Source organism: Pristiophorus japonicus, chromosome 15 (assembly GCF_044704955.1).
Source record: "Pristiophorus japonicus isolate sPriJap1 chromosome 15, sPriJap1.hap1, whole genome shotgun sequence".
Taxonomy (NCBI): domain Eukaryota; kingdom Metazoa; phylum Chordata; class Chondrichthyes; family Pristiophoridae; genus Pristiophorus; species Pristiophorus japonicus.
Window position 1 is genome coordinate 32,660,871 of NC_091991.1, and position 25,958 is coordinate 32,686,828.

General features: G+C 41.1%; 1 protein-coding gene across 1 annotated transcript in view; it reads left to right on the forward strand.

Annotated features, from left to right (window-relative positions):
* The window catches only part of lemd3 (LEM domain containing 3), a 77,838-nt gene extending 59,846 nt beyond the window's left edge, over positions 1–17,992 (forward strand). The window contains exons 7-13 of the mRNA XM_070900291.1: positions 4,809–4,910; positions 5,034–5,136; positions 5,252–5,430; positions 13,868–13,949; positions 15,112–15,217; positions 15,381–15,459; positions 16,247–17,992. Coding sequence (XP_070756392.1) covers positions 4,809–4,910; positions 5,034–5,136; positions 5,252–5,430; positions 13,868–13,949; positions 15,112–15,217; positions 15,381–15,459; positions 16,247–16,410 — 815 coding nt within the window. The 3' untranslated portion in view covers positions 16,411–17,992. The remainder of the gene's footprint in view (positions 1–4,808; positions 4,911–5,033; positions 5,137–5,251; positions 5,431–13,867; positions 13,950–15,111; positions 15,218–15,380; positions 15,460–16,246) is intronic.
* Positions 17,993–25,958: the final 7,966 nt, after the last annotated feature.

Below are 25,958 nucleotides of genomic sequence, written 5' to 3' on the forward strand. Positions count from 1 at the left end.
GGACGGTTGGTCAGTTTCATAGAAGTATTGATATTCCGGCACTGGTGCAGGTTATTCGAACCATTATGTCTGCCACTGCTCACCATGTCAGAGTTACCCACTCTAACCCGCTTTCCCACCTGTATATAACACGGGTGCGTGGTTTAGACCAAGATTGCTCCCAGTTCTATAACCCCCTCTGCCCTCACCACATCCACTCTTTAATTGAAATAAAATTCCACAATTATCAGTGTGAAAAAGGAAGCTAGCACTTCAAATTGTCAGAGACCCCTAATAGAGATGCTACTGCCTGAAATAAACAGAACACTTAAGATGCCATGATCAGCAACTTTGAAGTTGATGGTAATGCAAATGGATAATGGTTTTCTCTTTTTGGATGATACAAGCAACTGGCCATTTTAAACATGGACGTTTAAAGTGATGGGGGGGAATTGTATTGAATAAAAAAAAATGTATTGATTATAATCAGTAGAACAGAGATGTCTAAACTGCAACCCAAGTGCCTCATAATCCCAAGATTGGGCAATCTGGCCTTTGAAGTCTAGGCAGCTCAGTCCTACTTGCATTTATGTTTTGGCGTCTTTTGTTTTTTTTTGTGAACCTGAGGGTTTGGAATTGGAATAGCATCAAACAATCAATCCTCAACAAAGAACTCGGATTCATACCCGTACATACAAACTTGGCACGATGTTAAACACTTCTTCTTTTGACTGTGCACCCACTTCTTTGCCCAGGACCCCCCCCCCCCGCACAATAGATCCTCTTTCCCTTCTGCAGAATTCTCATTCCACTTCATTTTAGTGGGAACTTCTGGCATGACATCAGCCATCTCCATTTCTTTACTCCCCTCACTCACTCTAACCTACCACTCTCTGGACTTGTAGCATCTTCTCTCTGGTCCAAACGTGACTTCATTAAACCTGCTGACAAGGACAGCGTTGTTGTTGGACAATCAGGTCTCTACCTTGTGGAGGCTGGATGACGACTCTTGAGACTTGGACCATGACCCCATCCCTGAACATCAAGCTGTCATTACCCAGACCGTCACTGACCTCATCTCCTCTAGCGATATTCTCCCCATCCCCCATGGCTTCTAACCTCATAGTCCCCTAGTTCTGTGCAGTCTGCTTTTACTTCCTTCCCAAGATCCACAAATAGGATTTCCCTAGTAGACCCATCGTTTCAGACTGTTCTTGCCCCCCAGAACTTATTTCTTCCCATCTCGATTATTTTTTTTCCACTTGGCCTGAAGGCCCTCTGCTGCTTCCTCCATCTGGCTGAACTTGTTCTTGCATTGAACAACGTCTCCTTTGACTCCACTCACTTCCTCCAAATAAAAGGTGTTTCTGTGGGAACCCATATAGGCTCTAGCTATGCCTGCCTTTTTGTGCATACGTGGAACTGCCTTTGTTCCAGTCCTACACAGGTCTATTCTCTCGCACCTTTTTCTGGTACATTGTTGACTATATTGGTGCTGCTTCCTGCTCTTGCCCCAAGCTAGAAAATTTCATCAACTTTGCTTCAAATTTCCACCCCTCACCTTCACACAGTCCATCTCCGACTCTTCCCTTCCTCGACTTCTCTGTCTCTATCTCTGGGGGTAGGCTGTCAACCAATATCTACTATAAGCCCATTGACTCCCACAGCTACCTGGACTACACTTCCTCCCAGTTTCTCCATCTCCATCACATCTGTTCTGACGCAGCCACTTTCCACTCCAGTGCTTTCGATATGTCATCTTTTTTTCCTCAACCAAGGATTTCCCTCCACCATAGTTCCCCTCCTTCTCAGTACCACAATAGGATTCCTTTTTTCTTGCCTTCCATCCAACTGGCCTCCACATTCAATGGATCATTTTCTGACATTTCCACCACCACTACCGTGATACCACTGCCAAATACATCTTCCACTCCCCTTCTTTCAGCATTCTGAAGGGACTGCTCCTTCCACGATACCCTAGTCCATTCTTCAATCACCCTAGCACCCGCACTCCTTCCCACAGAACTTTCCCCCTGCAAGCACAGGAGATGCAATACCTGCTCTTTCACCTTCCTTCCACCATCCAGGGCCCCAAACACTCCTTCCAGGTGAAACACCGATTTACTTGTACTTTCAATTTAGTATACTGCTTTTACTGCTCATGAGGCAATCTCCTCTACATTGAGCAGACCAAATGCAGATTGGGCGATTGCTTTGCTTAACACCTCCATTCAGTTGCAAGCTTGACCCTCAGCTTCCAGTCACTTACCATTTTCATTCTTCTTCCTACTCCCACTTTGACCCCTCTGCCTCCTACACTGTTCCAATGAAGCTCAACGGAAGCTTGAGGAACAGCACCTCATCTTTCAATTAGGAACTTGAGAGCCTTCGGACTCCACATTGAGTTTAGTCATTTCAGATCATAATCACTGCTCCCATGTTCTCGGACAGGAGGTGTTGGTAAGGATTCTGCGATTGCTATTTACACCTCCTCTAAACCCATCTTTTATGTCTTTACTTGTCCCCATTACCATTTCCTTTGCTTGCACCATCATCCCTTTTGTCATTTAATCACTCCTACCTTCCACCCTATTGCAGATCTTCCATTTTGTTCTTTCCTCTTCCCTGCCCTTTCGCTGCCCCTCTACTTGCTTAAAACCTGTTGCACCTCAACTTTTTCCAGTTCTGATGAAAGATCAACGATCTAAGACCTTAACTGTTTCTCTCCAAAGATGCTGCCTGACCTGCTGAGTGTTTCCAGCACTTTGTTTTTATTTCACATTTCCAGCATCTGCAGTAATGTACTTTCATTCTTAGCTTTTTGTGTCTCTGGTGGATAAATCATGACTTACTGAACTCTTACTAAAATGACAGGCAGGCAGTGACTAGTGGGGTACCGCAAGGTTCAGTGCTGGGACCCCAGCTATTTACAATATACATTAATGATTTAGACGAAGGAATTGAATGTAATATCTCCAAGTTTGCAGATGACACTAAGCTGCGTGGCGGTGTGAGCTGTGAGGAGGATGCTAAGAGGCTGCAGGCTGGCTTGGACAGGTTAGGTGAGTGGGCAAATGCATGGCAGATGCAGTATAATGTAGATAAATGTGAGGTTATCCACTTAGGTGGCAAAATCAGGAAGGCAGAATATTATCTGAATGGTGACAGATTAGGAAAAGGGGAGGTGCAACGAGACCTGGGTGTCATGGTACATCAATCATTGAAAGTTGGCATGCAGGTACAGCAGGCGGTGAAGAAGGCAAATGGCATGTTGGCCTTCATAGCGAGAGGATTTGAGTATAGGAGCAGGGAGGTCTTACTGCAGTTGTACAGGGCCTTGGTGAGGCCTCACTTTGAATATTGGGCACAGTTTTGATCTCCTAATCTGAGTAAAGACATTCTTGCTATTGAGGGAGTGCAGCAAAGGTGCCAAACTGATTCATGGGATGGCAAGACTGACATATGAAGAAAGACTGGATCGACTAGGCTTATATTCACTGGAATTTAGAAGAATGAGAGGGGATCTCATAGAAACGTATAAAATTCTGACGGGATTGGATAGGTTCGATGCAGCAGGAATGTTCCCGATGTTGGGGAAGTCCAGAGCCAGGGATCACAGTCTAAGGATAAGGGGTAAGCCATTTAGGACCGAGATGAGGAAAAACTTCTTCACTCAGAGAATTGTGAACCTGTGGAATTCTCTACCACAGAAAGTTGTTGAGGCCAGTTCGTTAGATATATTCAAAAGGGAGTTCGATGTGACCCTTACGGCTAAAGGGATCAAGGGGTATGGAGAGAAAGCAGGAATGGGGTACTGAAGTTGCATGATCAGCCATGATCTTATTGAATGGCAGTGCAGGCTCGAAGGGCCGAATGGCCTATTCCTGCACCTATTTTCTATGTTTCTATGAACTATTAGTCTAGATTTTTAAATACCAATGCATTTTCTGGGTTACAAGTCCTACCAAGAGGTGGTTAACTACATGTACTCTTCTCTGATGATGAGCGTTCCTCAGAGCTAGTGACTGGGAATGTGCATTTTAGATTTGCTTTTTATACCAAAACTTGGCACCAAAATTCTGTGGCCTAAAGATATTTAAAAAGTTATCTCTCAGAAATGTTTACTCATTTGTGATGTCCATTCTAAAGCAGAACTCAATACTTTTGACATCTAGTGACAATAAGCAGCCTTTTCCCTCCTGAAGGTTATGTGGTGGATTACATACAGAATGAACTACCACCTATTCTGTCTCCATCTGCAACTGCACCAGTATGAATGTTTCCATTTCTTATGGCAGCAAATGAGCTTTCACTTAGACTGCAGATTTTACCAAATGATCTACTGAAGCACTTTGCTCAGTAAGAATTGAGTTGCGACTGACAAAACTAACTTCACACAGGATCGTTAGGGTTGAAAGGATCATAATATGAGTCTCAAGATATTCAGGAACCATTGCTTTTCCTGTTTCAAGAAAGCAGTACTGAACCTTCTTACAGAAACTACTTGTGCTGTTCTGCTAGATGCCATGAAAAAATGGAGCTTGTGAATGTATCGACAGTTTATAAGACCAGTGAAAATGTGTTTCTAAGTGCAGCTGATGGATAGAACCATGCATTTGGTATTGGCTGCAGTTAGTAACTAGTTGTCTGAGTTTCAAGTGTTTCTACATAAGGCAATTCATAGTGTAACGCAACATTTTAAATGGTTGATTGCTGAATTCAAAAATATATTTGAGATACTGGCTGTATATTGCATTTTAAAATTGAACAGGGTGTTCAGGTTTATTGGACCGTTGATTTTAATTGGTATTTATTTGTAACACTTATAGGTGTGGGAATTGTGTGGGGAGTGCTTCATTACATGAAGTATCGTTGGCGGAAAGAAGAGGCAGAGACCAGACAGATGTATGACATGGTGGAAAGAATCATAGGTACCCAGCACTTGTTTTTGAAAATTGTTAATATCAAATGTCCATGTAGATTGTGATATTTGTACTGTTAAAGTGCTTACTGAATAAATGGTGGCTGACGCAGCTTGATTTGTTTTTGTTTAGATGTTTTAAGAAGCCATAATGAAGCCTGCCAAGAAAATAAGGACTTGCAGCCCTATTTGCCTATTCCCCATGTACGTGATTCTCTAATACCACCCCAGAATAGGTAAGAGAAGTTAATATTATGGAACAAAAATTGAACCTTCAATTAATACAACAGTTCAAGATAGGCTTTCACTGCATTTTTGCAGTAAGCAATTTTTTTTTTTGGAATTTTGCAGGAAAAAAATGAAAAAGGCGTGGGAGCGAGCTGTGGTGTTTGTTGAAACCAATGAGTCACGTATTCGGAAAGAAACCCGAAGAATAGGAGGAGGAGATTTTTTAGTTTGGCGATGGACTCAACCATCTTCAGCTTGTGATAAAATAACAGTTGTGCCATCCAAAGTTTGGCAAGGAAAAGGTATTAATATGTATTTTTATATATATATTTTGAAATTCTCCAGTTTTTTTTTTAAGTAAATGCTGATCAGTCTAACTTTTGATTTAAAAAATACAGCAAATTGTCAAGTGCCATTCTCTTTAGCTGATCCGCTTGTCATGGTTCATAGCATGAATGTGGTTAAGAACATATTGAGCAGACTTGATTTTGCATAAATAGTTGCAAATTATTGGTTTTGAAACTGGATTGCAGTGTCTAAATATGATGTGCATAGTGCTCCATTTCATAGCTAATTTGGTATGGGCAAGAATTTTTAATCGTATGTATATTCCCTACCTTTTTAATATTTGGTGTGACACGTCAGTCCATCCAGCATATGCACTCTAACCTCATATTTCTGTGTTGTACAGGCTTCTGTAAAATGAATGGATTTTAAAAGAAAAGTTTCCCCATATAACACTGGGATCAATTAGTAACTGGAAAGATGAATTCTTCATTCATCCTCCACACACCATCGGAGTTAAACCTAGCTTAGTTTATATGTGGAGAACTTGCTTGTTTAAATTGTACATAAAAATGTCATGAGTTTGCAGATTGGCATTAATGAGCGTAGTCTATAAAGCTGTAGGACCCACGCCATAGCATCAGTTTGTTTTCCCCCAGCTTAAAAGGCTATGTTCTTCCCCAGCTAAAAATTGTATGTTTCTGCCCCTTTCATTGCACTATTTTCTGGTGCCTTTGGGGCAAGGCTCCAGCCTCAGATAAGATGGTCCTTGTGGTTGCAGATTATTTTTTCCCAAACTATACATCCGAGGAATTGGGCATTTGCACTGATTGCTACAAATCAATGCACCAGCAGAACAACACATAAAGTAATGTTCAAGATAGGCCATGCATATGAATAAAGCAAAAAGCAAAAAATAAATTGACCATGATCTTGGCCTATTTATAGGCTCCACTTTAAGCAGGCAAAACAAACCAGTACAAAAAGGGACTGGGGCACAATATTTGGGTTTTTATACTTATCACAATATTTCTGCCTCCTCCCCTTCCCTACTAAAAGCTTGGCTGTTTGTCATTTGGCATGTCTGGCAGTGATCTATGTAATAGGCTGTCTGAATCAAAACAAGTTAATTGCTTTCACAGTCGGGACAGTGTATTGACATGAATTTCTGTCAAAAGTTTGAATGCTGTGCAAAATATAACAGCCCATTAATGATGGATGGATAAGCTGTTGCCAAAACATGACCACTGCTCACCACATTTGCTTTGGGTTCTCAGCCACCACCTGCTAATAGTGGCTAAGTTAAATGTCTCATGTTAATCAGGACAAGATTGAAAATTTGATACATTCAGATCAGTAACTTGCTTTTGTCAATGCTTTCCCAGTTGGGTGGCAATGAGAACTTGCTAAGCTGGACTAGCAGGGGAATGCTAGCCCTAAACAGTGGGAACTTGATGCTGCCTATTGTGATAATTGTCAACGGCAAGATTTACTCCAATTAACAACTTTCTTTCAGGCAGGCAATATTGAACAAAAAAGATTCTGCTGAGAATTGTAATAAGATTGTGAGCGAATCCAGACTTGCTCTGAAGTCCCCTCTACCAATGGGGCCTTTAGGGTCACACATGCAGTGGTAGTTCAAATACGTAAGACCAAGCTCTGTCAAGCCTGTGTGGTGGTTGGTGTGCAACGACCACCACACGTTTAAAAAAAAAAAAAAAAAAATCCACGCACAGGCATCTTCCACCCTTCATGTAGTTCGGGACCTTGGAATATCAGGTCCTTCATTGAAACACCTGTGAACTCATCCCTTTTTGGCATGGAAGCAAGTCATCTTCGATACAAGGGACCGCCTATGATAGTGTAAAATCACAGTTGAGACCACCTGCTAGCAAAAGCACTTCTATAAAGCCTGAATCAGTATCCCCAGCTACCACCATCTTATCTGGAGGAACGGTTAAGCCACAACAACTTAAGTGATCTCCATATCTGAAATGAATATAAAGGCTTGCATTTATATGGTACCTTTCATGACCTCAGGGTACCCCAAAGTGCTTTACAGCCAATGGTTTAAAAGTGTAGTCATTGTTGTAATGTAGGAAATGCGGCAGCCAATTTGCACAAAGGAAGATCCCACAAACAGTAATGTCATAATGACCAAATAATCTGCATTGGCGTGTCGACCTAGATTTTTGTGCTCAAGTCTCAAGTGGCAGATTAGGAAAAGGGGAAGTGCAATGAGACCTGGGTGTCAAGGTTCATCAGTCATTGAAAGTTGGCATGCAGGTGCAGCAGGCGGTGAAGAAGGCAAATGGCATGTTGGCCTTCATAGCTAAGGGATTTGTGTATAGGAGCAGGGAGGTCTTACTGCAATTGTACAGGGCCTTGGTGAGGCCTCACCTGGAATATTGTGTTCAGTTTTGGTCTCCTAATCTGAGGAAGGACGTTCTTGCTATTGAGGGAGTGCAGCGAAGGTTCACCAGACTGATTCCAGGGATTGCTGGACTGACCTATGAGGAGAGACTGGATCAACTGGGCCTTTATACACTGGAGTTTAGAAGGATAAGAGGGGATCTCATAGAAACATATAAGGTTCTGACGGGACGGGACAGGTTAGATGCGGGAAGAATGTTCCCAATGTTGGGGAAGTCCAGAACCAGGTGACACAGTCTTAGGATAAGGGGTAGGCCATTTAGGACTGAGATGAGGAGAAACTTCTTCACACAGAGTTGTTAACCTGTGGAATTCCCTGTCGCAGAGAGTTGTTGATGCCAGTTCATTGGATATATTCAAGAGGGAGTTAGATATGACCCTTACGGCTAAAGGGATCAAGGGGTATGGAGAGAAAGCAGGAAAGGGGTACTGAGGTGAATGATCAGCCATGATCTTATTGAATGGCCTACTCCTGCACCTATTTTCTATGTTTCCAAGACTAACCTTCTGACTTGGAGGGGAGAGTGCCACCAACTGAGCCACGGCAGACAAATGAGAACAGTTGTGGTTGATGGTGGAGTAGGGTTTCTCGCCTTCAGCGATAGGGCCGTGGTTAGTTTGTCCAGTAATACGGCCTATAACACTGTGGTGAAAGAAATTGTGCCGGTATGCTTTCTAAAGTTCTATCACATGTAATGTCCCTCATACTGTGGAACACCTCTGGCATCAATGTGAAATTTATTGAACACCCAGTTTTGTTTGGTTCATATTATTTCAGGGTAATTTTGTATGCGATAAACATACGAACAATGATGGACAGGTAAAGACCATCTGGTCCATCGAGCCTGTCCCACCCAATTGCGATACCTTGTGTATCACAACATATACACTCCACCCCACCCCACCCCAAACCATGTGATCTCCGGGAGAGGCAAAAAACCCAGGTCAATGTGGGGGGGGGGGGGGGGGGTGGGGGAAATCTGGGAAATTCCTCTCCGACCCATCTAGGCGATCAAAACTAGTCCAGGAGATCACTCTGGCCATTAAATTCCCTGCAGTACCTACCTTCTGTAAGAGTTAATTGCCACTGCAGCCAGAAACAAATCCAGCTTTTGCTTGAAGGAGTTCAGTGATTCTGCATCCACCACATGAAAGGGCAGCTTGTTCCAGAGGTCTACTATTTGTGAAAAGAACCACCTCCTGACATCTAACCTAGAATCTAGTCTTATACAACTTAAATTTGTGCCCCTGGTCCTGCCTAGCCTATTTAATTGAAATAAACAGTCAGCTGGAACACTGTCTATTCCCTTCATTATCTGAAAAACCTCAATCATATACCCTCCCAAGTCTACGCTGCTCTGAGGTAAAGGGTCCCAACTCTTTTAACTATCTTGATAACTAAGATGCTTTAGACTTGGAATTAGTTTAGTGGCCCACTTCTGACCCTTTCCAGAGCCTCAATATCGCCCACCATTTGAGGAGACCAAAACTGGACACAGTATTGCAAGTGCGGCCTGACTAAGGTATTGTACAAGGACAAGACAGTACATATACTCCATTGTAATATGGATACACCCCAACACCCTATTTGCTGTAGCTATCGCTGCACGGCATTGCTCATGTCCCTTTAAGGATGTATGCACTAGAATGTCCAAATCTCTTTCTATCACCTCCATCTTTAATGCCTTTCTCTGGAGGGTATATGAATGTTGAGCATTTGCCCTGCCCATATGCAAAACACTGCACTTATCCAAGTTATACATCATTTTCCAGTCATGAGCCCAGTCTTCTAACCCATTAAAATCTAGCTGAATCAGTCGAACCAGTGTAATATCTCCAAGTCTGAACTGGGTGGCGGTGTGAGCTGTGAGGAGGATGCTAAGAGGCTGCAGAGTTAGGTGAATGGGCAAATGCATGGCAGATGCAGTATAATGTGGATAAATGTGAGGTTATTCACTTTGGGGGCAAAAACACGGAGGCAGAATATTATCTGGATGGCGGCAGATTAGGAAAAGGGGAGGTGCAACGAGACCTGGGTGTCATGATACATCAGTCATTGAAAGTTGGCATGCAGGTACAGCAGGCGGTGAAAAAGGCAAATGGTATGTTGGCCTTCATAGCTAAGGGATTTGAGTATAGGAGCAGGGAGGTCTTACTGCAGTTGTACAGGGCCTTGGTGAGGCCTCACCTGGAATATTGTGTTCAGTTTTGGTCTCCTAATCTGAGGAAGGACGTTCTTGCTATTGAGGGAGTGCAGCGAAGGTTCACCAGACTGATTCCTGGGATGGCTGGACTGACCTATGAGGAGACACTGGATCGACTGGGCCTTTATTCACTGGAGTTTAGAAGGATGAGAGGGGATCTCATAGAAACATATAAAATTCTGATGGGACTGGACAGGTTAGAATCAGGAAGAATGTTCCTGATGTTGGGGAAGTCCAGAACAAGGGGACACAGTCTAAGGATAAGGGGTAAGCCATTTAGGACTGAGATGAGGTGAAATTTCTTCACTCAGAGTTGTTAACCTGTAGAATCCCCTACTGCAGAGAGTTGTTGATGCCAGTTCATTGGATATATTCAAGAGGGAGTTAGATATGGCTAAAGGGATCAAGGGGTATGGAGAGAAAGCAGGAAAGGGGTACTGAGGTGAATGATCAGCCATAATCTTATTGAATGGTGGTGCAGGCTCGAAGGGCCGAATGGCCTATTCCTGCACCTATTTTCTGTGTTTCTATGAACCTCTTCTGCAGTTCTAGCAGATCTTGGTATCGTTTGCAAATTGTGCTGCCAACCTCTGAATCCAGATCATTAATAAAAATAGTAAAAAGCAATGGCCCCAAACAGATCCCAATCCACCTATAACTACTCTTTGCCAGTGTCCTGCCAGCCAGTTCTGTATGCTGCTCAATATATTTCCACTAATACCAGAGGCTCCGATCTTAGAGAAGCCTCTTGTGCGGTATCTTGTCAAAAGCTTTTTGGAAATCTAAGACAATGTCTACTGGGCTTCCCTCATCCACCAACTTTGTAACTTCTTCAAAACATACAATTAGATTTGTGAGACATGACTTTATTTTTTAATGAAGCCATGTTGGGTGTCCCTAATATGTCCCTCCCTTTCCAAGTATTCACATACTTTCATCCCTTATGATTCTTTCAAGCATCTTCCCTATTACTGATAAACTAATGGGCCTATAGTTATTGGGTCTGCCTTGTTACCTTTTTTAAAAATGGGGACCACATTAGCCTCCTTGCAATCTGTAGGAACCATTCCAGAGTGCAGTGAGCTATTAAAAATACAGGCCAGGGGCTCGCACAGCACATGTCCCATCTCCCGGAGGACCCTCAGGTGGATATCATCTGGCCCTGCTGCTCGATCTATTTTTAAGTTCTTAATTCTTTCTAAAACAATTTGCTTATCTATGTTAATGTTACTAGTAGTAAAACTAGTATTAAATTCTAATATTAACATCATACTCGGTGAGTCATTTGTAACCTGTCCTTGAACACCCTTCAGTGGTGCAAGATTAACTTTAGATTCAGCTCAGAGTTTGTGAACGACAAGCTTTTGTTGTTCGAATCATATTTGATTTAGTATTTTAACCAGAGGTTCCTTACAAATCACAAAGTGTTTACGAAAGTTGCTTCCAGGAAATAGTTATCCAAAAGTTTTATATGCAATTACACCAATTACAAGTGGATTGTTGTTTTAAATTTATGGATACTCTGATAAATTGCTTCGTCTCTGATTTGAAGCAATTTTGGAAGTCTTAATTGTATTTTTATGGTTCAAAGACCCAAAGCAAATCAGTGATGAGGCAGTGGATAGCTAAGTGGATGGTGGGATACAATCTGCACTGCTACCATCTAATAGGGAAGAATCTTTGAGCAGTTTAAAAGTCATTCCACTGCTGTTTTTTTGCCATTTCAATCAAGTTACAATTATATTATAGTAGATATTGCTCACATGTTTACTTAGCATTACTATCAAGATTTGAATGCATATGACCATGTCTTTGTCTGGTCTGTCCTGACTGCTGGCGTTATGGTGCTTCTGTAAGGAGCAGCCCTCCTCTGAATTTGGGCTACATTATGTGGAGGAGAACGATTACCCACCTTGTGGGATTTTCATTTTATACATCCTCCACACTCTGCAGTCCCACTCTGCCATCTCCATGTCCTGCAGTGTTGTAGTTTGTTTTAGGGCTAAGGGCTTGGTAGTTAATCACCTTCCAGTTTAGCTTCAGGTCAAAACAAACTAACTCAATGGCCCAGGTCCTAGTGTTTTATAGGATGTGGTAGCAGATAAGCACTTGACACTGTTCACCTACGATACCATGACAAAATATTTTGTGTACGCTAAGCAAGATGTTTTCCCAGTTGATATGTAGAGGATGCAGCAATTTGAATTATGAAGTTCTTACAAAGAATATAATTTAGCCTTTATTTTTGTTTTCTCCCTTCGAGGACATGTGCTAGTGTACAATCAGCATTATAGTACTTTGGTACCCTGATACGGTGGCCATTCTTCAGGTTCAATTGATAGTACAGGTTGAATCTCCCTTATCCAGAACTCCCTTATCTAGAACCACCCCTCGTCCAGAACCATTCCCAGCCACCAGGTGGCGCATGTGCAGAATTCCGATATGAACAAATTGAAGTCCTTCCTCGCTGCCGACTCCTACAATCGCTGGCCTGGCCCCACGATCCACCACCCCCCCCCCCCCCCCCCCCCAATGATCTCTCTGCCGCACTCCCAGCCCCAAGCCAGCCAGCCCTGATACCCCCTTGCTCAGTACCTGTACCATCCAATTTAACGTGACCACCCCTCGTCCGGAAAAATCCCTTATCCAGAGCAGGTCAGGTCCCAAGGGTTCCGGATAAGGGAGGTTCAACCTGTAGTTGCAATGGTGCCATGTGGAGTAATACTCGCATGTGAGCCTTGACGGCAAGTGGCAGCCGACATTTTGACAATTGGGTGGAAGGGACCTTGCAGGCACATCTGCTCCTGCATTCATCTGATGTAGACAAGAATTTAGTGCTGTACAGCATTAGCAAGTGGAATTCCTCAAATCTCTTGTATGCCAACTGAGGCCATTTACAATGACCCTGTACCACAGTGGCTGAGATAACTATCTCAGCACAGACCAGGATCTTCAGGAGCACACCTAGTAGTGCATCATCATCATCATAGGCAGTCTCTCGGAATCGAGGAAGACTTGCTTCCACTCTTTAAAAATAAGTCCTTAGGTGGCTGAACAGTCCAATACGAGAATTACAGTCCCTGTCACAGGTGGGACAGATAGTCGTTGAGGGAAAGGGTGAGTGGGGAGCCTGGTTTGCCGCACGCCCTTTCCACTATCTGCGCATGATTTCTGCATGCTCTGGGCGATGAGACTCGAGGCGCGAGGCGCCCTCCCGGATGTACTTCCTCCACTTAGGGCGGTCTTTGGCCAGGGACTCCCAGATGTCAGTGGGGATGTTGCACTTTTTATGGGAGGCTTTCAGGGTGTTCCTGTAACATTTTCTCTGACCACCTGTGGCTCGTTTGCCGTGAAAGAGCTCCGAGTAGAGTGCTTGCTTTGGGAGCCTCGTGTCTGGCATGCGAACGATGTGGCCTGCCCAGCAGAGCTGATCAAGTGTGGTTTGCACTGCACGGCAGTGCATCATCATCATAGGCGATCCCTCGAAATGAGGATGATTTGCTTCCACGCCAAAAAAGGATGAGTTCACAGGTGTTTCGATGAAGGACCCAAACTACATCCTCAAGGGTGGAAGATGCCTGTGCATGGATTTTTTAACGTGGTGGCCGTTGCAGTGCACTGAGTCGTTGGAACACAAGTTCCAAGCAAAATTTTTTTTCTTGGCAAATGAATTAACATAAATCAGCTAATTTGAAGGCACTAGAGTTTTCATAGTTCTTTGTACAGCTGGATGGGGTTGGTTTTTGTAGAAAAATATTTTGAGAAATTGAGTGTTTTTAATGTAGTTTGAAATAGATTCTGAATTTTTCTTGTGCAGCCTTCCACCTTGATGGTAGAAATTCTCCACCTAACAGTTTGACACCCTGTTTAAAGATTCGCAACATGTTTGATCCAGTCATGTAAGTACCTGATGAGTTATGGTGATTCTACTGAATTGTGCAAGAATACTGCAGTTTTCAAGTGATCAAGAGGTTAAAGTTGCAAATGTGTAGCCAGTTTTATGTTGTGAATAAAAAGAATTGGTTGCATATTGTAATTTTAAAGCTTTAGTTCTATAATTTGATTTTGCAACTATTGAAACTATTACAAGTTGTTCCATTTAGTGTTCAACTCACATTTTTATCTGATTATCAAAGTTATAGGGGTAATAAGTTCAAAATCAGAATTTCAGGTTTTTGCGGCTGTCGATTTCTTCTCAACCCAATTTCATTCATTTATTATCTTTTATATTAGTACATCAATACTTTTGCATTGGAGAGGCAGGAAGTGAGTTTGTAGTTGCATTTCTGAACCCTATTACTAATTTGGATCAGACTGAGGAAAGGGGATTGACATAGAGTAGTGAACAACCCATGTAATCATTTTATAATACAGTAATCAACTAAGCATTTCTTGAAAGTTTCTCTCAGCCATTTTGTTTAAATTTATGAAATTCAAAAGATTAGTTAAATTATGTTTTTTCATTGCCCATTCTGTCAGTATTGTGTGATCTCCTGATGGATTAAAGGATGCCCAAGTAAACTTATGCTCTTTGCTTTCAATTTCCAGTATCAATTCTTTCCAAACTCTGCTATACTGCCAGATCTCAAAGTAGGGTTCTTTTAATAGCCCTATCTTGATTCACACTAGAATGGTACCAAGTTAAAGGTACAGTAATAATACTGGCTTAGTGGTCCTGCTGCTCCTTTAGTTTTTCTACTGTTCGAGCAAAAAAAATGAGTCTGAAGATAGAAATGCACAAATGGTATAAATAAGATTGGAAATGTACCTGAATTGTGCAAAATGGTCACATTTTAAGTTTCATTGAAGAAGATGTACACCTAGTTAAACCTAATATGAAACTCCTATATGTAGGGAAATGTGATACAAATATGGGATTATTCATACCAATCATTGCATAATCTGAATTTAGATCCAGAGATGAAAGGCCAGTGTCTGTCCCATTTGGTCATTCAGTTCCCTGAACTTATAATATTTGTGTTATTTTCTATTGTACTTGAAATCTACATTTTTTCCATTTACTTATATATTTTTTTTATCATTAATTCTTTGTTTTTACAGGGAGATTGGGGATGACTGGCATGTTGCAATTCAGGAAGCAATCCTAGAAAAATGCAGTGACAATGAGGGAATTGTTCATATTGCAGTGGATAAAAACTCGCGTGAGGTTGGGAGTGCTACCTTTTATATGCAGATATTCCGATTTCATCATCTTGATGTCTGACTGTGCCTAGCTGGTTTACTTAAAGTCTGAGAATTTTTCTTGTAATTGATGTGGTTTCCTTCTTTTTGTTCACATACAGTAATTTCCTCTGTTCTTTCTGCTGCAGGGTTGTGTGTACGTAAAGTGTCTCTCTCCAGAATATGCTGGCAAGGCTTTTAAAGCACTTCATGGCTCATGGTTTGATGGTAAGATGCTTTAAAATTGCTCTTGCATATTTAAGTTTCCCATTTTTTCAGGTTCCAAACTGCAAAATAACTTGCTAAATTCAAAACCGGAAATTGTCAAAACAAAATCTGGCTCCCAATTCAGCATCCTATTCGAATCAACAATTAATGCCAGGAACTTTTCATAAGGAGAACTAATTAACAGGCAAATCGGTCATGCTCTGTTCACCCTTTTATTGCTTTTATATGTCTGCCAGCAGCCAGAGTTTTATTTGGGGGTGGGGTGGGAGTTTGTATTGCTCTTTGGAATCCAGTACACTGCTACAGAAACATGATACAGGTTTACTTTTACAGTCCCACCTCTTGTAAGTTAACTATCTTAGCCATGCTGTTGTATGGAAATATCCTGTAGAGGCCCAGCGCTTTCGCATTGAAAGACAGGCATTGCCAGAATCTACTTTTGAGCATCAGTGGAACAAATATTACCGTTGAAAGTCTACTGAAACTTGCTTTTTTGTTGGATTGCACTATATTGAGGCGATTAGTATTTTTTCATTTAAAAAAAAACTTTTGTTATGCTAATACAGTTGCATGTGTTTGTGGGTGGTAGTTGTATTTTTTTAAATGGCAAAAGTAGCAGAGATGGTAAAGTTTTTTGTAGCCAATTGCTGGTAATTAAGCAATACAGCACAATTTATCAGAATGTGTACTTGCTCTTAAATATATTGTAGTGAATATAAACAATGTTTTGCATAATGCATACTTGACTCTTCATTTAATTAACCTATCCTTTTTTGCTGTTTTTCAGGAAAACTCGTGACTGTAAAATATCTGAGACTAGATCGTTACCATTATCGTTTCCCTCAGGCTGTCCATTGCAACACTCCCTTAAAGCCATCAAATAGGTACATGAATTCAATGTCGCATCTGCGTCTTCTGACCAACACAGCTAACTCACAAGGAGCCTCATGAGACCTCTCCTACCCCTGCCAGTACTGTTATACTGCAGCAGGAGAAGTCCTGCTTGAATGCTCTGTCTTCCTTTTTATTGCTTTTATATGTACACTTTTTGTATTATAAGGAGTGCATCTATTGTGTCAAGATGCCAGGAAGCTGGAGAAAATTTCCAAAGGAGCTATCTGTAGCATTGGTGTATTGGGGTAAAAAGTAGTGGCGTAGAAGTAAAACAAGGTATGGCTTTCATACAACGATTATTAATTCTTAGGCTATGGACTGGGCATGAACAGTTTTGTTTACTGGAACTTAAGAATGATATTTTTTAGGTATATTAGACATTAATCATGTACACTACGGTCCAATCAGTATTTGACCACAGAGCTATCGGAGAGGATATCAACAGGTCTGACTTGACTGCTCAAAACCTTTTGCATTTTTGGACTCTTGATTTGCAGTGGTTGAATATAAATTTGTGAGTAATTTGGCACAGGACAGTCATCTGATAGCTACAGATAGCATTGTAGGGAAACTTTTTGGGTAATAGCAGGGAGAGAGTACGCACAAAATATAGGGCACATTTCAACAGAGCTGTTTTAAATGAACTTGAACACCAATAAGGACAGCTTTATGGTGTAGCTGTTTGCTTAACAATAAGATCTAATTTTATTTTGTGCACTAAACATGTCTGGATTAAAATAGCACTATCATGCAGAAAGGAGAAAACCAGCAGTGTTGTGTGAAGTGTCATAATTTGCAGATCGACAATGCAGGTTACTCTCAAATAATGCAAAACAAAATATTTACTTTATATATTTTGGTCTGTCCTTCGTTAATAAGTAAATACAAGCAACCTGAATGATGGAACCATTTGCAGAATGAGTATAATTTTACACATTCATTAATCCTGCTTTTATTCACTGCTTATTCTGAATTTAGGTCGTAATCTGCAGTTAAGAGCGTTTCAGCATGGAATTGCACAAATGCACAATTTACTCAGTAAACATGATGCACACTGCCTGCAGCAGAGCCTTACTGTGCCTTACCTTTGTGTGCTTGATACAGGCACTGTATTGAACAGGAATGTTTAATTCCCAGTTTTAAAATGTTCCATTTAGAAAACTAACCAGTTTGTTCTGTACAGCTTTTTGTTGCACTTTGGTTAAAAAAGTTGTACTAAAAGTAAAGCAAGTGAATCTTGCTGTACCTTGTGTGCATTGTGTGATGATGTTGATATTCATGTTTTTGGGCCAACCCTTGGTGCACCTGATTGTTGATCTGTTGTAAGAGTGAATGTATAAGTGGATGTGGCATTTTTTTTAAGAAAAGGGGCACCGCTTGATGCAGATGCATCTTTGAATTTTCCAGCTTCTATGATGTATTTCATTTTATGTAAACATTGTACATTTATATATTGTAATATGTACCATTATGCAGCTTATTTTGCTTATAACTGTTAAGATTGACAATATCCCTACCTGCAAGCCAGATGGGAAGGTGTATAATATCCATAAGTTCGAAAAGTTCAGATGTTTAATGTAATTTGTCATTTGTCTTGTAAAAACAACTCTAATTAAAGGTTTACTAGGGGTTTTTAAAATGCTGGTATTTGCGTCTATTTATAATTATGTTTCAGTAGCTACGGTTATTAAGGTTTATTAAAGTTTATATTATCTTGCCTAAAGTTAAACATTTCCAAATCATTATCCAGTGATTATTGAATAACTTATCTATAAAAGTAAAATCCTGCAGATGCTGGAAATCTCAAATAAAAACAGAAAATGCTGGAAATACTCAGTAGGTCAGGCAGCATTTGTGGAAAGAGAAACAAAGTTAATGGGCCCAAGTTCCCACATGATTTGCGCCTGATTTTTAGGAGCAACTGGTGGAGAACGGACTATCTTAGAAATCGCAATTCTCCACATTTTCTTTTCTGCAGTTCTAGTCAGGTAGAATAGTTCTACTTTAGAACAGAATTTTTTCTTCAAAAGGGGGCGTGTCCGGCCACTGACGCCTGATTTGAAAGTTTCCACAGTGAAAATGTACTCCAAACTTAAGTAGAATGGAGCCAGTGAAGATTTTTGTAGAACTGAAAAAACCTGTTCTACACATTAAAAAATCAGGCGCAGGTTACAAATTAGGCGCCCAGAACGAGGTGGGGGGGAAGGGAACTCATTAAATTCGACAATAAATCCTTATTTATACTTCTACAAATATTATACAAATAAATGTAACCTGAATAAACATTTATAAGCAAAGAAAAGATTAAATAAACCATCTTCCTACCTGTGTGAAAGTGCTTCAGGCAGCTCAGCGATATTCCCGCGAACGGGGGGGGAGGGAGGGGCAGGCAGTAACGAGGCAACAAACAGCTTTCCACTTGAGGTGGAAGCCTTAGTCAACTCAGCGATGTTCCCGTGAACGGGGGGGAGGGAGGGGCAGCCAGTAACAAGGCAGCTAACAGCTTTCCACTTGAGGTGGAAGCCTTAGTCAACTCAGCGATGTTCCCGTGAACGGGGGGGAGGGAGGGGCAGCCAGTAACAAGGCAGCTAACAGCTTTCCACTTGAGGTGGAAGCCTTAGTCAACTCAGCGATGTTCCCGTGAACGGGGGGGAGGGAGGGGCAGCCAGTAACGAGGCAGCAAACAGCTTTCCACTTAAGGTGGAAGCCTTAGTCAGCTCAGCGATGTTCCCGCGAACGGAGGGGTGGGGGGGAGGGAGGGAGGGGCAGGCAGGCAGCCAAAGATACAGCAGCAGGCTTCGAGCTGTGAGGGGGACTGAGGCCATTTGGACAGGGAGAGGCAGCCACATCGACAGTTTTATATTTACATTTGCAGAATGGGTGCTGCATTGTCAACAAGTCTTTGCAGGGGTCCAAGAACAAATCTTCACGTTTTCTGCAGCACTTTCTAAAATGGCCGAGTGCCAATGTTTTTTTCACACTGCGCGTGCGCGAACGCTCCACGCACGCGCGCACGCTCCAACGCACACGCACAGCGTTGTCGGCAGGGAAAACAACTAATTTAAATAGTACCCGCCCCCTCCCACTTACAAAATCGGTGCGAGTGTAGGCTCCGCCCCCCTGCACACCAGGCAGACAAGGAGCTGCAGAACGCTCGAGAATCGCAATTTTTTTTTTAGGCGCGAAAAACGAGCGCCCAGCTCGGAGGGGCGCCCGTTTTTTTTCTTGTGGAAACTTGGGCCCATCGTTTCAGGTTGATGACTTTTGTCAGTTCTGAGTATATCCAGCACTTCTGAAATTATTTATAAAACCTTTATCATGTAACTAAACGTTCCAGGAGAGAAAGAACTTGCATTTCAATAGCATCTCATCACATCAGGATATCCCAAAGCACTTTTGTCATCAATAGAGGACTTTTGAAATTGCTATTTAGATAAATGCAGCACGCAGTTTGTGCACAGCAAGACCTTGCAAACAGCAAACGAATAAATGACCGGATCATTTGTGGCAATGTTGGCCAGCAGACTGGGAGAACTTGCTCTTTTTGAATAGTGCCTTAGGATATTTTATCCCTGAGCAGGCAGACAGGACATCAGTTTAACATCTTATCCATAAGACTGCCTTTGATAATGAAGCACTCTGTTAGGGTGCAAAAAGTGTTAGCCTAGATTATGTGATCAAGTCTGTAGGGGAGTATGAGCCCATAACCTGACTCGGGCAGAAGTACTATCAACTGAACCAAGTGTTCCAAAGCACTTGACAATGGGACTGGTCGACCTAGCAAGAAGTAGAAATTACAAGAAATGGTCTGAGGGATTGGTTCTAAAAAGGTGGGGGTGGAGTAAGCAAAGCGGTTGAGGAAGAGGATTCTAGAGCATGGGTATAGTGGCTGAAGGCATTGTCACCAATGATGGGGCAGATGACTGGTATGGGGCATATCATCATCATAGGCAGTCCTTCGGAATCGAGGAGGACTTGCTTCCACTCCCAAAGTGAGTTCTAGCAGTATTGTGAAATCCCTTTCATTCGACAATATTAAGTTGATATATTTGTATCATTTTAAGGTTTGAAAGATTCTGCTTTCTCCTACATCATATTCAATAGCAAGAAAATTATTTCAATGATCCTACAATAAGGTATACAGTATAGTTGCATGACATTTTTTTTTGGGGGGGAGGTATTTGGACAGTAAGTGTTTTTCACCTTTGCTAAATCAGGATTTTTAAAATGGGCAAAAAGCAAGAGAATGTGTATGCTCTGGCTGTATGAAACATACTGTTGAGAATATTAGTCATCTGCGTGTCTACGTTTTAAGCGTTTTCTAGCCATCATCTTGATCCATAAAACTGCCCACTTGCTGTGATGTTCCATTATACTCCCGCTGCCCAGTTCAGTTGCAATTGTCAAAGTAAAAAGGCTGCATAAAATTTGTAACTGAACTTTTAAAATTTAAGTTTCTCTTCAGTTATAAGCAATTATCTGCCTGTGTAAGATGTGCTAAGTAAGCCTTTCCCAACACCTGACATCTATAGTCTGTTTTTGGTTTCTCTTGCAAACCATGACTTTGGTGTTTCAGAAGGGACTTGGGAAGACTGCTGAATTATCAAATGACTGACAAAGCCACTAAAAACTGGTCATGGATGGTCTGGATTTTACCCTGCAAATTCTTAGCTAAGAGATGTATGGTTTATCTTCTTTCAAATGCTGATTTTGAGGGGTAGTTTATGGTATATGCAGTAGACCTTTTAGTAAATGAGGAAATACCCACTTTTGGCACTTTTAATGTTTCCACAATTAAGAATACTGTTTCATGTAATATGCTGTTTCTATTCTATTTTATTTTAACTTTTTCTTTTTAAGCAATACTGGGGACAATTGGAACATTTTTACTTTTGACATCCAGTGCCAAATTCAACATGGCCAAGTCAGGTCATAGGCCAGATACAGAATGCATTTTCCTCTACCATACTGCAACCACATTCTAGGCATATAGTACAGAGATTTGGGGAATTATATTCTCACTTCAAAGTGCCTTGTGGATAAGCATTTGGATTTAAAATAATGAAATTGTTTTCACAATCAGATTGGGTCCTCCATACATTCACTGTGGGTTTTAATTTATTACCAGTGTTCTCAGTTCTTCATAATATCAGAAGGAATTCTGTGTAGTTTTTTTTAGCCTAATAACCTTCATGTGCAAAGTCTTAATGTGTTGGTAGACAATTTTAATGTGGGGCCACTGCACCCCAATCTTGTCCTCGCTTGATATTCATAGTCAGATTCTTTCCATCAGATGTCACTGGATATTCCATTAGGACTGGGAGCCCTGGCTGAGACCAACTGACAACACAACTCGATCAAACCTGGGACCTCCCGAGCTGATTGGTGCATGTGGTGCATCTATTCACTGAACCATTAGGGGGAGCCTTGCCTGTCATTTTTAATTTCCCCAGGAATTCAGACACTGGTGCTTATATTTGGGAGAATGACTAAAGTCCCCCAAATTTTGGAATTTTACTGAGAAATCGAAATGAACGAACAAGGTTCATAAATGCAGAATGTTTAGGATAGTCTATTTAGGAAGAGTAAGAGAAAATTTGAGAAGATGTCGTCAAATAGAAGAATGATAGGTTGTGATGGAAAGGATGTATATTCCTAATATGCTGCCCAGGCATTTTAAAAATATGTTCGAGATCCCCTTCCCCAAGGTACAAGAGCAGAATTCAGATCTTGGATTGGCTTGGCTTTGTAGAGTTGAATTGTGCAGGGAAAAATAAGTTTTTGGCATGAAAGAGGAAATTGGGTTTGGAGGCTGCTTTAGCAATAGAGTTGTGGAACTTGCATTTGAGGTCAGAGGTGATGACGATTATCAATAGATGAAGAAGCATTAAGGATGGAGCCATCAAAGATAAGTGGTTGAATTTGGTTGGGCTTGTGAAAGACATTCAGAAACGGTGCATTTGGAGAATTGAAAAATAAAATTTACATGACCTTAAAGGGCCTAGAGACGATCAAGATGTGATTCAGCTGCTGCAGTATGGGCAGTAGAGGTTGTGACCACGGAGGGTGTGATCTGAAGGAAGTTGAGGATGTAGATCAGAATCATTAGCAAAAAAAAATGCAGTTGGTTGATGTGAAGGCAGGAGAGCAAGAGGACACAGCCATGTGAACACTTGAATTAATGGAAAATAAGTCACAGACCAAACTGCCAACTATAGCACAGGCAAGCAATTTGAGGGGAAATTGGATAGCAATGAATATAGCTTTGGTAGAGGACCATATGATTTGTTTAGAGGTGCATGTGCAAGTACTTGTCAAAGGCTTTAGAGATATCAAATTATTCATCAGTGTGCTTGAGCAGAGTTCCAGAGTTGTATACTAGAAACAACAAGTTTACCAGTGCAGTAGACATGCCAGTAAGCTTGCAGGCAATCGTGGATTAGACGCTTTCAAGGTAGTGAATGCTATGGTTACAACCTGAGGTTTTGAATCAAATTTTGAATTAAACAGCCAATTACAAACAAGATGTGTCTCAAAGTACGTTTTTAGAAAGGAAAACAAATCTGTGGTTTAAAGATGGTTTCTTTATGAAAGTTTTTAATAAAGTTAAATTAGTACCTTATTTATAGAAATAGTACTCGTGCTATCAGAGTTGTTTGAAATATCTTCTATAATTTTGAAGCTCTGTGGTTTTACAGAAACAAATTTTAGTGGTGCTGATCAGAAAGGGAAAGCAAGTTTTACTCGTTGTAATTGCAAGCCTTTCCACTATGGGGCAACAAAGAGCTATATTTAATGAAAATGTGAATGTTGAATACAGTATTCAAACTCTTGTAATTTTTTTTCCTTGTCAAATTTCTCCCATCTCCTCTCCTGAAGGTGTTGATTTCTGCTGAGGTACAGTTCCACAAGTGCCAGCTGGCCTCCAGCACCTCGCCCAACGATCATTCTGCATCCATGAAACCTAGAAAGTGAGTGTTGGAAGTCAAGGCGAGTATGAGAGACATCACAGCTGAGCCCATTCCTATTCTTATCAATGTCCACACACACGCACTTTCCAGCAGGGGGGTCTCTGGAAAGCAATAAGGAGTAACACCTTGACTGATCTTCTCCAAGGGTGTTGAGGTTAATTGGATTGCCTCTACTGCCCAGCCAATAGATCAGCTAACTCAGCGCAAACCAGGAATGTCTTTGTGATCCAACAGATTAATTTTGTTGCATTAATAATTCCTTTAAGGACTGAAATGAGGGCAACAATATACCTGTTAGTTTGGAGAATAGAGTGAAGAAATATTCAATAATGTGATGTATATTTCTATAGTTTCTCATTTATCATCACTTCGCTTACAGAATATACTTTGACAGACAAAAGTGCACATTAATTTGAAAGATGCAATCAGTACTCAATTAAAAGTCCCAGTGTCTTAAGGGATTATTTTCTTTGAAATAAATTTTTGGTGACAGACATCCACGATGTTAAATCCTGGTTGTGTTCCTGCAGCATTTCTAGAAAAAGAACTGTAAAATTATAGCAGACTCAATGTGCAGCATTGTGAATGTGGCAAATTTGATTTTCTGTAAATTTCATAGTCGAATAACTTACTAAACTGCCATTATGGTCTGATGTATATTCAATTTTGGTCACACTTTTGGGCGAATGCTGTATTTTCAGATGTCGTTGAGGATACTTTGAGATACTTTTGAGTAATGAGAAGTGCATTTAAAATAAAGAGGGGGTATATATTAAATAAGCTAATTAAACTCAAAAGAGGATAAAACGCCACAAATTTTAAAAGAATCTAGGGAAGAGCTAACAGAGACCTTACTACACATTTAATAATTTGTTAGAAAAAGGTGCAGTGCTAGAGGACTGGCGGATAGCTAACATAATATCTATATTTAAGAGGGATAGAACATGTCCACGGAATTATAGATGTCAGTTTAACATCGGTGGTAGGAAAAATAATGGAGTCCCTACTAAAGGAGTAAATAGAATATCTAGAAACCAAAAATATAATAATATAGTCAGTGTGGATTTCAAAAGGAAAAGAATTGCTTGACCAACATCATTGAATTTTTTGAAGAGGTAATGTAGAGTAGACAGTGGTAATGCAGTAGAAGTCATTTATCTAGATTTTCAAAAGGCCTTTGATATGGTACCCCATAATAGACTGAACAAGGTCAGACAATGCAGAGTCCGGGGACAAGTAGCAGAATGGATATCTAGCTGGCTTCAAGACAAAGCAAAGAGTAGGGGGGTAAAGGATAGCAATCACAGTGGCAGAAGGTGGGTAGTGGTATTCCACAAGGATCAGTGCAAGGACCACCGTTCATCATTTACATTAACGATTTAGACTTTGGAATCAAAAACACAATTTTTAAATTTGCGGACAACACCAAATTCGGGGGTGGGGGGAGGAGAGATAGTCAATCCTGAGGAGGACTGCAACAAATTACAAGAGGACATTAATAAACTTGCAGAATGGGCATATAATTGGCAAATGAAGTTCAACACATAAATGTGAGGTAATACATTTTAATAGGAAGCTTAGAGAGGTCACTTATTACTTGGAGGGTGCAGGTCTAGGTGGGGTAGAGGAACAAAGGGATCTCTGAGTACAAATACACAAATCACTAAAAGTTGCGACACAGGTTAGCAAAGCCATAAAAAAAGCAAACCAAGCACTAGGGTTTATTTCTAGGGAAAAATAGGGAAGTTATACTAAAGCTGTAGCGAACTTTGGTTAGGCCACACTTAGAGTACTGCATACAGTTCTCGTCACCATATAAAAAGGATATAGAGGTATTAGAGAGGGTGCAGAGATGATGTACAAGGATGATACCAGAAATGGGAGGGTATACATATTGAGAAAGGATGAACAGGCTGGGTCTCTCTTCTCGGGAAAAAAGAAGGCTTGGGGTGACCTAATAGAGGCCTTTAAAATTATGAAAGGTTTTGATAGAGTGGGGAAGAGCATACTAGAGGCCATCAATACAAGATATTCAATACGGAATTCAGAAGAAACTTCTTTACCCAATGAGTGGTGAGAATATGCAACTTGTTACCTCGGAGTGATTGAAGCAAATTGGATAGATGCATTTAAGGGGAGGCTAGACAAGCATATGAGGAAGAAGGGAATGGAGGGTTATGCTGATAAGATTTAGATGAGGAAAGATGGGAGGAGGCGTGAGTGGAGCATAAACGCTGGAATGGACTGGTTGAACCGAATGGCCTGTTTCTGTGCTGTATATCCTATGTAAAATTGAAGGTACCATACAAAAGAAATCTGTACACACTAAATGGTTATGGTGCCAACAGAACCAAATTGAGTGGCTGCAGTATAAAACAGGAAAAGACCAGTTGATCCATCAAATTTGCCCCTTCCACCTCTCCCTCTCGGAAGGAAAGACCTTCCTTGTATAATTGGAGATATCTTCCACACACAGGAACTTATCCAGCCCCCTTTTGAATATTTGCATCAAATCCCCACTCACCACCTGTGCTGGTAACTTGTTCCGGAGGTCAAAGACTGCAAAAAGAAAAACTTGTGGCATCTAACCTAACTATACTACCAAAGCTTATGCAGATGCCTCCAAATCCTCTT